At 57.2% G+C, this 10,844-nt stretch overlaps 2 protein-coding genes across 7 annotated transcripts; both read right to left on the reverse strand.

Annotated features, from left to right (window-relative positions):
- Nucleotides 1-346: 346 nt before the first annotated feature.
- Nucleotides 347-6,681, reverse strand: S100A16 (S100 calcium binding protein A16). Of its 2 annotated transcripts, none has more exons than XM_079761074.1 (3): nt 6,524-6,681; nt 1,279-1,454; nt 347-1,053 (listed from the first exon to the last, which is right to left on the reverse strand). In XM_079761074.1, exons 2-3 carry the CDS (start codon nt 1,429-1,431, stop codon nt 895-897), a joined length of 312 nt encoding a protein of 103 aa, XP_079617200.1. In that variant the 5' UTR covers nt 1,432-1,454; nt 6,524-6,681; the 3' UTR covers nt 347-894. The 2 variants fall into 2 exon arrangements, with proteins under 2 accessions (XP_079617200.1, XP_079617201.1); XM_079761075.1 differs by lacking the exon at nt 6,524-6,681 and adding an exon at nt 2,121-2,266.
- A 1,100-nt stretch (nt 6,682-7,781) lies between these two features.
- S100A14 (S100 calcium binding protein A14) lies at nt 7,782-10,451 on the reverse strand. Of its 5 annotated transcripts, none has more exons than XM_079762122.1 (4): nt 10,306-10,451; nt 9,265-9,376; nt 8,663-8,809; nt 7,782-8,474 (listed from the first exon to the last, which is right to left on the reverse strand). In XM_079762122.1, the coding sequence occupies exons 2-4, from the start codon at nt 9,292-9,294 to the stop codon at nt 8,337-8,339; spliced, it is 315 nt and encodes a 104-aa protein (XP_079618248.1). In that variant the 5' UTR covers nt 9,295-9,376; nt 10,306-10,451; the 3' UTR covers nt 7,782-8,336. The 5 variants fall into 5 exon arrangements, with proteins under 5 accessions (XP_079618248.1, XP_079618251.1, XP_079618249.1 ...); XM_079762125.1 differs by having other exon boundaries at nt 9,265-9,372; nt 10,306-10,440; XM_079762123.1 differs by lacking the exon at nt 10,306-10,451 and adding an exon at nt 9,728-9,751 and having other exon boundaries at nt 9,265-9,372.
- Between the last annotated feature and the right edge of the window lie 393 nt (nt 10,452-10,844).

Genomic DNA, 10,844 nt, shown 5'->3' on the forward strand with positions numbered 1-10,844 from the left:
GGATCTAGGACCTCTACTTCTTTCTAAGGTTCCAAAGAGTGGAAAGGTGTTTGGTGTTGTGTGTGTGTGTTTTGTTGTTGTTGTTAATCCTCACCCAAGGATATTTTTTCCATTGATTTTCAGAGAGAGTGGAAAGGAGGGGACAGGGGAAGAAAGGAGGGAGGAGGGAAAGAGAGAGAGAGAGAGAAACATCCATGAGAGAGAGACACATCGATTGGTTGCCTCCTGCACACGCCCTGACCAGGGCCAGGGATGGCACCTGCAACCCAGGTACGTGCCTTTAACCAGGAATCACCGGCCAGGACGTGTGTGGAAAGGTTTTAATTAGCATCACAAAGGGACTGGGTGAGGGGGAAACAAATTTCAAATCCAGCCTTTATTGCCATGCTTCAGGGGCTGAGGAGGAGGGAGAAGGCTCAACCCTGCTTATCTCTTCCCAGACCCAGAGGCAGCTAACTGGAGGGCAGTACCTGAAAGTCTTTTCCCAGCTGAGGGGCTGAGGGGAAGGGGAGATGTCTCTGGTGCTTATGCCAGGAGCAGGAAGACCTGGAGCAGCGAGCTGACCTCCAGAGGTCAAGAGAGACTCAGAATTAGGCAGGAACATCCGATGTTGGCAGGGTAGATGGACTGAGGAAACTCTTGGGTTACCCAAACAGCACTGAGGGCCTGGATGCCCAGCGTCTGCTGGCTCCAGGGACTGAGACCCTGAGGTAGGCACCCCCAGACTGAGATGCTCACAAAGAGGCCCTGACATCACCCCCTCCCCCTGTTCAGCAATGATCAACAGAAGGTCTGGAGGGAGAAGTGAGGGCAGGGCCTGGGTGGGCAGGAGGCTGGGAAGAGCATGAGGGGCCGGGCATTGGGGCAGCGCCATGAGGGGACGGTGGGGGTTCTTTAGCTGCTGCTCTGCTGCTCCTGCTCGCGGATGAGGTTGGCGATGGGGCTGGTGATGCCTCCTATCAAGGTCCAGTACTCGTCAAAGCTGATGCGTCCATCGTGGTTGGCGTCCAGGTTCTGGATGAGCTTGTCAGCGGCCTTTCGGTTCCCCGTGTCCTGGGGAGGAACCTGGGTCAGCAATGCTGAGAGCGGCAGTCCACAGAGCCCCTTAGGCAGAGGCCCAGGATCTGGCTCAGGCCTGGGTACCCCAAGAGGACAGAGGCCTGGATGGGGTCAAGACCCTGGTTTGTGGGGTAACTCTGAAAGAACAGGCGCTGCACTGGGGAACACAGGGCTTTGGGGGGGCTGGGGAGAGACAGGGGCCTTGGGTGGGGGCCTTACCGTCAGCATGTGGTTGAGCTCGTGCTGAAGCATCTTTCGGAAGCTGCTCTTGCTGATCTTGTTCTTGACCAGGCTGTACTTAGACACGTATTTGTAGAAGTTTTCCACCAGAACTACAACCGCCTTCTCCAGCTCTGTGTAGCAGTCCGCCATCACTGCCTCACTCCTCGAGGGGCCTGGGCACCAGGAGAATCACAGGTGAGAAGAGACCCCACAGGCCAAACCTCCTCCCCCACACACACCCTGGGCCCTGGTCCTCCTAGCTGACAGGTCCTCTAAGAGGAGGCAGGGAAAGGGAGGCACAGGGGGGGTAGCCCTGGAATGAGTACTATGTGGCTCTTCTAATCCAGGTGTTCCCCAGCTCAACTGCCTTAACAGGTTCTCCCGGCCCTTCCCCAGCCCCAGGCACTGGGCTTGTCAGAGTCCCAGTGAGAGCAAGAGGCTCCCGTGGGAAGAGAGTAAGTGCCCATCCCTCCACCGTCTGCACACCTGTCTCACCCAGGCCCTCTGCCCTGGGGGCAAACACAGCTAGGAACTGCTAGGATGAGTCAAGATGGCCGGGGCAGGAGCCATAGTCCCCTCCCAAGACACCAAGATTGGCTGAGACCCCAGCCCCAAGCAACAAAGCAGAGGCAAAGACCGAGGCCCTCTGCAATCCATTCGGCCAGGCGCCAGGAAAGTGAGTCCAGACTCCCAGGCCATGGCCGCTTCTGGGAAAGGACAATGTCCGGATTCATTGAGTCAGACATTCTGCAGACTCCCAGCCACACCCCACTAGCCTAGCCTCCCTCATACCCACCCCAAAATATGCAACAGGACCCGAGGACCCTTCACCCGATTACCTAAAGAGGAGCCAGGCCGGGTCTGCCCCAGCTGGAGACAGAGCTGCAGCCAGCCGGCCAGCCAGCCAGAGGCCACACAGTCACCTCCCCACACCAGGACAAAAGACACTCACATTCCCAGCGGATACAGCTTTCTGAATAACAGGATATGAAGGGACAGGCGGATCTACTCTGAGTCGCCGCCCATGCCCAGTGCCCCCCCAAGTGAACCCGGGCAGTGAGCCTCCACTCACGCCCCCAAGCCCAGGAAGGCGCTGCAGCCACCCTGCCCATCGGATCCTGGTGAGGGAAGGGCCTGGGCATCCACAGTTCAAGTCCCTGCCCCTCCCACCTGCTCTCCAAGGCCGTCTTCCTCTGTGCCCACTGCCCTGCCCTCTCCGCCTAGCGAAAGCCTCCTGGAACTGCACCTGCCACGGGAAGCCTGCCCTGACCCCTGCCCTCCAAGCCCTCCTCCCCTGGCTCCCATAGACTCTCAGTTGGCATTGGCCTGGGCCCACTAACTGGTATGGCTCCAGCCTTTTCCTGGGTCTTGTAATCTCCCCGGACACCAGACATCCCTGGAAGCAAGGCGAGTGTTTCTGGCACACAGCCATTGTGTATTCTGAACTGCACAGAAGGACGAGGCTTTGGGGCCATTTTTTTAAAATCCTGGATAGACAACCTCACTGCTTTATTATTTTTTTAAAAAAATATATTTTATTGATTCCTTAGAGAGAGAGGAAGGGAGAGGGAGAGAAACATTGATGTGAGAGCCAGACATCTATCGGCTACCTCATACCTTACCCTCCTCCCCTCCCTGCCTGCCCTCTCCCCCCTCCACTCCCCCCCACCCCGCCCCAAGGAGGGATCAAGCCTGAAAGACCGGGCATGTGCCCTGACCCGGAATCGAACCAGCAACCTTTCCGTGCATGGGACTACGCCCAACCAACTGAGCCACACCAGCCAGGGCTTAAAGCTTTTTAATCTCTTCTAGCCTGTATTGCTCAGCCCAGTGCTTTGTTCAAGGAAGATGTTCTAGAAATGCCCTGCTTCCGTCCAGCCCTGATACCAGGTGTACAAAGGCCCCTGACCACTCTTCTAATGTCTGTTGGTTTTTGCAAAGCTTTTTTGGAAGCTAGAAGGAGACTGGCCCAGGATGCAGGAAGGAAGGAGAGTTGAGAGAGGTCAGGCTGGGGCATCTCTGACCAGGAATCCTTCCCTTATCTCCCCTGGTCTGTGACCAAAAGGATGAAGAATGGAACCAGCACTGCAGGAATCCCATTTCAGCAAGGGTGGTGCCAAGTGTACTCCCCACCAAGCTTTGCGAGTGGCAAGAGCGTTCAGAGAATACCCCACCCTTAACCATCCTGGGCCTTGTTCCCTGAGTGAGGAACTTTGTGGCAAATAGGAAGAGGAAATGGAAAGAAATCCAGTTTAGGGGGTGGCATGTCTTGCCCCTTCCCCCAAAGCCTGCCCACCCCTCCCACCACCTGTCTTCTTGGAGTCTTGTTTCTCTGACTAGAGGAACCTCCTGCCCTCCCTTGATACCAGGCCCCAGTCCCTACTGGGCCTCTGGCAGCCAAGTAGGCAGGACCCAGGTGAGCACCTGGTTGACAATCAGCCACCTGCTGTCAAGTGTGCGATCACCCCAGAGAGCTTTAGCAGCTCTGGATTTCAGTTCCCAGACCTCCCAATCGTCTGCCCATCACCCATCCACACCTTCCCCTTCTTTTAAGTCAAATGGACATCTCTGGAGATACATCTGGATAAGTGCCTTTCTGAAGGAAGAATGTCAGAGTGGGATAGTCAGGTGTCTCCACCCTCTTCCGCCCTTCCTCCCTCCCCTAGGGGCTGGGAGACAGGCTCTGCCACTCCACCCATGTCACAGCCACCTGCTCCTCCCTGCCTGCCCCATCCTCCCACCAAGGAGGCTGGATGGTCCCAGGCACGGGATTGGGGCAGTGAGGGCAGGCCACATGTTGTTCTGTCAGAAGGTAGGTCCTGTATTAACTTTGCTGCAGGTAGATCCTGGCCTGAGAGTTCGGGGGAGGTAGACATGTCCATTAGAGCCTTCCCAAAAAGTGGGAATGGAGCGGCCACTGGTTCTCCAAAGGACCCCCTCACCTGGGCCCTCAACCCTCCCACCATGTTCTCATTGTCTTATCCTTGACTGATTCATTGTTGAGCAACCAGAAGCCCCTACCCCCAACCCCACTCACCTCAGCCCAGCTTGATGACTTCTCCAAAAGCATAAATTGCCCTGACACCATACCATGTGTCTCAGCCACTCCAGCCCCACCCTTCCACCCCCAGATTCTGGGCCCCACCCCTCCAGGTGCCTCCTAACCATCCCCCATCTCTTCCACTCTCTAATCCCCTTCCATCTGGAGCCCTGAACATCCACCATACTCTTCAAAATTCACCTCCCCCTCCCAGCTTCTGCACACACTTCTTGAGTCTTAAATTGTTCCCAAATGTTGGGATATGTCCCTGTGTTAGAGTTAGCAGAGAGGAAGATATGAGCTGGGAGAGGTTGGGAGAGGCAGCTGGGGCCTGGAGGAAATAAGTGTGAGAAATAGACAATGGAGATACCAGGCCCCTATGTGAGCAGGAAAGATTCAGAGCCCTCCAAGATATGGTCTAACTCTAAGCGATGGCATAACACCTAGGTCCTAGATGAAGGAGGCTCGTAGCTTAAAGGTACATTTCTTTGGAGACATGAGGGAGGGAATGACTTGCTCCTTGCCTGTGGTCATTCCAGCCTAGAGGTATGAATCCTCTAACCTCCCGAATACTGGTATTTGGTCTCAGCCAGCTGAGCTGCCCGCTTAGGGCTCTTGGTTTGGTTTCATCCAGCTGAGTTGCCCATTCAGGTCCTATCTGAGTGTACTTCTTTCCTACAAATAAATCCTGGCCTGCTTTTGCTGCCATAAAGTTGTCTCTTGTTTGAATCCATTCCTACAAGCAAGGTAGGAACTGAGGGCGCAGAGTACTGTCTCTGGCCAGAGGTTATCTCCGGCCAGAGACCCCCTTGACCACCACTGACACCTGGACTCCTATGTCTCCTAGTTACCATCCTCCCTAGAGCCTAGCCCACTCTCAAGCCTACATTTGGCATGCTCCGTGTCCCTTCCATCTACCTCAAATTTGTTCACTCTTTTATTCACCATTCATTTGCTTATTCATTCATTGACTCATTCATTCATTTATTCACTCATTCGTTCATGCATTTCCTTAATTCACGTCAATATACAGGGAAGGTGCAATCCGAAGTGGGCTGGTGATGCTTTGCTCTATTTGCAAGGCTATTTATTTCAAGCTAATCTCGTCAGCCTCCATGGCCCCATTCTCTGCTCAGCCTTCTCAGGGTCTTTTCCCAATTCCAGAGACTACTCTCTCACCCAAGTGCCCCTGCCTCACCCTTCCCCACCCTCACAGGACTCACTGCATCTCATTTACACACATGGACACACAGAGTGAGGAACTCCGACATTCCTGACCCCCTCTACTTGGGTAACCTAGCTACCTTCCACCCACTTGTGATTTTAGAGAATGTAGCTGGAAGGAGAAGCCTGCTCCTCTAAATTCTTTTCCGGACGAGTAAGCTGGAGAGGGAAAGGCTGAGCCCCCTCCCCCAGTGCTCCCTCCCCCAGAACCCCTGCCCTCACCCCCGCCCGGACAGGGCTGGGCAGGGGAATGCTCCCACAGTGCAGGTGGCTCCACCAAACAAAGCCAGTCAAGCCAGGACCTGCCTTGGTCCTGAGGTGGAGGAGAAGCTGCCCAGACTCCTGGCCCCTATCCCAGAGCTCCCAGGCGCCCCCGGGATGTCACCCAGGTTCCTCCATGTCCCATCTGCCCTCCCAAGGAAGAGCTCTGAGAGCACAACGGGGCCTGCGTCCGTCCGGGGACCTTCCTGAGTCCCAAGGTGGAGAGAAGCCACCTATCTCCCCGCTCAGGCTCTCAGGCTCCCTGGACCCTCCCTGGACCCCATTACCTCTCCCAGGACACTGCTCCCGGAGGCCAGAGAGGCCGGCAGCGAGGGTCTGACCATCCCCAACCCCCACCTGCACGCATTTGCCCTTTTTCTGTTAGGAAAGGATCGGAGCAGCTGCGGGCAAAGCTCCCAAACACCCTTCCCGGTGGCCCCGCCGCTGGAGAGGAGCCCAGGCCGCTGCTGGGCTAGGGAGGGGGTCTCACCACCCCACACGCTCCTCTGAGGGCCTCTCCAGTCCCTAATCTCACCAGAACTCTCCGTTCGCAAACCAGCCTTTTGGGAAAATTAACAATTAACGAAACCTCCCAGCCCCGTCTCTGGCAGGGCCCTCCCGCCTCAGGCCCCTTTACAGCCCCTTCCCCCGGCCTCAAAAGCCCGTGGGGCCTCTCCCACAGTCCCCGACCTCCCAGGACGGGCCTGGGGTGCTCACCTGCCTCCTCGGTTCAACTCCTCTCCGGCAAGGCTCTGGGGCCTGGGCTCTGGCACCGCCAAGCAGCAACCCTCACTTAGCCCAGCCAGGACTCCTCCCCGCCGCACTCCCAGAATGTGTCCCACTCCCTCCTTCCCTGCCTGGCTGAGCTGGCTCAGTGGGGAGGTAGTGACTGAGCTCCCTCTTGACTTGGCCCTGGGGTTGGGCCCTCGTTAAAGGGATACACACCTTTTTTAACACCCCTCCACCCCACCCCAGAAGGAGCGGTGATAGCTGGCATTCTGTCAACCCCACCCTCCTAGCCCCGCAGGGCCTGACAGAACCCGACCAGGTGGAGAGAGGAAGGGAAGGACTGTCACCTGCCCTTCTCACCTAGGTCACTGGAGCTCCGTTTCAGGGGCTCCAGACATGTTCAGTTTGCATTCCAGGCCAGCTGGGCTGGCCACAGAAACTTCCTTGCCCTTGGGATTTCAGGAGGAATGCCTGATTCGTGTGCTCAAGTCAGAAGGCAGGCACCTGGGCTACCGCCTCCAGGTCAGCCCACCAGGACCTCTCCTGACCCCCACCCCTGGGACTGCTCTTGTGTAGCTGATGACTCCTCTGGAAACACCCGCTAGCCCTTCCCCACGGAACCCAAGGAAACTGGCCAGTTCCACATCCCCGTAAGGAGGCCGCAGCGGAAACCAGAGGGACCCATTCACCAACTCTGACAGTTCCCCGGGCACTCGCTGTGCCAGGCTCTCTGCTAAGTGCTTTATATGATGCCTCAAATGATCCTAACAGTCCTCTGAGGGAAGGACTGTCAATACCCGCATTGTACAGATGAGGAGACTGATACTGAGCGCAGGCCCACATTTCCAGAGATTCGCACGGAGGCCATCAGTCCCACATTTGCCTTGCTCGTCACCCAGGCTCCATCCAGCACACCCGGGTTCATATCCTCTCCTGTCAGAGTGCCAGCCCCTGGCAAAGAGGCGCTCGGCACTCACAGAGGACCAGGTCTCCCACCTCTTGGGCCTGGCACCATCCTCAACCCAAATCCATGGAGTAAAGTGGGTCCCTATTCACCTCTATGGACGACCACTGCAGCCCCACATGGACCGTGCCACCTGATGGCTCTGCCATTCACCCCAACCACCTTACACCCGTGGACCCAGGGACCTGGGAAGAAGGTATGCAGACACTAGACATCTTTCACTTTTTCCATTTTTTTTTATTAACCAAATGATACAAAACAACCATCATTCTTTAAATGCCCAACCACCCAGCTGGTTCTCACTCCCCAAGGCCACACCCTTCTTAGCCTGTTCCCCCTCCCCACCGCTCCCCCACTTCCCCTGCCCTAGTCCAAGGACAGTCATGGGAGGAGGCTGGGGCAGCGCTGGAGGCAGGAAGATAAAGCATTGGACAGACAGCTCATTCTTAGAGACCTTTTTTAATATCAAATATCCAGCCCTATTCCCAGTCCCTTTCAAATCATTTCCCAAAGTCCAGCTCCTCTCTGCCCAGCACCCACTACCAAATGGCGTGGCCCTTACACCATCCTTACCCCTCCACATCATCCCTGGCCCCAACCCGCCCCCCTGAGCCTCCCTCTGGTGGGGATTCCTGGACCCATTAGCTCCACCGAGCTCCCAGGGAGGAAGGGCAGGGACCCCAGGAGGGGCCGCTATGAGCCTGAACCTTGCAGAGGTGAGACAGGTGCAGGCTGGGGGACAGGGTGGTGACGGTAAAGAGAGTTTTATTTCCAGGCCCACAGTCTCTAAGGTCCCCTTTCCCCAGCATCCCCCCCAAGAATCCCAGGGGACGGTTCTCAGCTCCCCCGGACAGGCTTCTCCAGCTTCACGCCCTTGGCTGCTTCTCCGATCAGCTCCCAGAAACTTCCAAACTCCAGTTTAGAGTTGTTACAGCTGCCCAGGTTGGCGATTCTATCTTCCAGCCCACAGTTGTTCTGAGGAGAGGAAAGACACAACAGCTCAGCAGGCAAGCACCTTCCCATCTTCCTACCACACCCTGCCCAGGGGCCAAAGCAAGACTCGGGGTTGCTAGTGCCAGGGGCTGTGGCTGGGTGGTGGGGCCTTGGAGCATTCGCTTGGGAAGTCAGTGTCCTGCCTGGTGTGGGGTCACCCCCCTCCGTACCGGCATCAGGTGAGGCAGCTGCTGGGTCACCAGGTTCTGTAGCTCGGAGGGCGTCAGCGTCTCCTTCCCACCCTCCACCGAGTACTGGTGGAAGTTCTTGATGAGGGTCTCAATGGCCCTCTCCACGTCACTGAATTCCTGGGCATCCTGAGGGTAAGGGACATCACCCACATCAGGGAGGCTCCACCCCACCCTATGACACCCTGCTTTCCCCAGGAACCTAGCCAGGCCAACAGGGCAGAAGATACTGGAAGGCACACAGGTCCCGCCCACTCCAGAGCCCAACATCCAGCCCTCCTCACCCCCACTGGCCCCTGCCCTGAGCCACAGGTTGGACAAGGGTTCCTCCCCAGCCCCCACAGCCCCCCCTCCCCAGGCAAGGCAGGTCTCAGCACGTGGCCCAGGCATCCTCTTCCTGGGAGGCCTCCTACTGCATCACCCTGCGTGGGCACCAGAAAGGGGGGTCAGGTCTCATAGCCAGGGTCTGGAGGGTAGACCAAGGCCAAGGCGAGAGGGCAGAAGTCAGTGGGGGAACACAGACCCTCAGGGTAAAGGAGAGGTATGTGGGAGCAGAAAGACAGGCCGGGAATGAATGGGCCCACCTCGGCATTGGCTGACCGACACTGTCCCATGGTGCCTGGTGTGCGTGGTCCTTGGCTTGAGAGTTGTGTCGTCTACAGCCTGCCCCGGAGGAGCCGATGGCTCATGATCTACCTAGAGGTGAGGGGAAACCCCAGCATTTCTTTTTCAACTACCCCCTTTGGCTCCACCCCAGATATTCTGGCCTCATCTAGGGGGTCAGGACCAACTCCACACAAGGCCCCATCCCCACCCAGGCTGCAGGACAACTCCCAGGCCACCCCCTTTAGAGAGAATCCCTTGGACCTCATCTTAGCTTTACTCCTTCCTCTTCCTCCAACCACCCACTTCTGCTCCAGGCACACATACCAGCCTCCAGGGCCTGGCCCCCGGCCCTTTCCCTGGCAGATTAGAGTAGAATAGTCTAAGCATGCCCTCTGGACAGGGGGCAGCCCATTTGGGGTGAAAAGCCCTGGGTCTCCTTACCTGCTGACACCTCTGAGACAGGACAGGATGAGCCAGCTAACCTGAGCTCAGCTCTTATACCTGGGGGAAGGGAGGGGAGACAGGGGGAAGGGAAGCGAGGCAGGGGGCTGGGCCTCATCCCTAAGCCACCCCTGCAATTGCAGCTGCCAGGGCTAGGAGCCAGCTGTGTGGGCTCCACCCTCCATTGGCCAGAGCTCCAGAGCCCGCCCCCATCTCTGCCAGGAAGAAGGAGCCACAGAGGGCTGGGTCTGCTTGCCCCTGGCCCCAGACCAGGAGGCAGGGTCCCGGGGAAAAGATAGGGGAAGAGCGGTAGGGAAAGGAGAGGGGGGAAGGCTTGGAAACACTATAGGGTCGAGCTTGGGAGGAAAGACCTGGAGGGGCTGTAGGGCCGGGAAGTGAAGGGGCCCTGAGCTAATAACCAGGAGTGGAGGCTGATGAAAGCTGGGTTTGCGGCACAGAGGGAATGAGAGACACGTGGGTTGAGAGGTCTTCAGGGACCTCTCTGTACTTTGATGTCACACACACACACACACACACACACACACACGCACACACACCAGGGCCAGTTTGGATCAAACCTGCCAGATCCCAGACCCCAGCTTCCTCCGTCCTGGTGGCAGAGAGATGAATGAGGACTGGATCGGGAAGGAGGAGCCAGAGAGGGGCAGCCTCGGTGCTGTCCTGACTTCCCTTCAGCTCCCCTCTACCAGCATGCACATGTGCAAGGCCCAGATGAGTTACCTGGCAGCTAACGACCTCTCCAAACTGGTTGGGCCGCCTGCTCCTCCCTCCCTCATGCCTTTCCTACCTCAGCGGCTCCACAGCAACCACACACACACACACACACACACACACACACACACACACACAACCCAGTACTGAGGATGCATCCCAGGGAGCAGATCCGGGGACTCAGCCCAACCCCAAAGGCTGTCCTCACCTGATGGGGAGGAGGGAGGGAGAAGGGCAGGGGGTCAGGGCAAGGATGGGGTGGGGCCCAGAGTCAAAGCTCCTGGGCTCCTTTCCTAAATTCTGAGATCAGAGCAAACCTCCTGTAAAAAAATTAATATCAGTGGAACTACTTTAAAATGGAGTCCAGGGTGCCTGGCCGGTGTAG

The sequence above is a fragment of the Cnephaeus nilssonii genome (assembly GCF_951640355.1).
Source record: "Cnephaeus nilssonii genome assembly, chromosome: 21".
Classification (NCBI taxonomy): Eukaryota; Metazoa; Chordata; class Mammalia; order Chiroptera; family Vespertilionidae; genus Cnephaeus; species Cnephaeus nilssonii.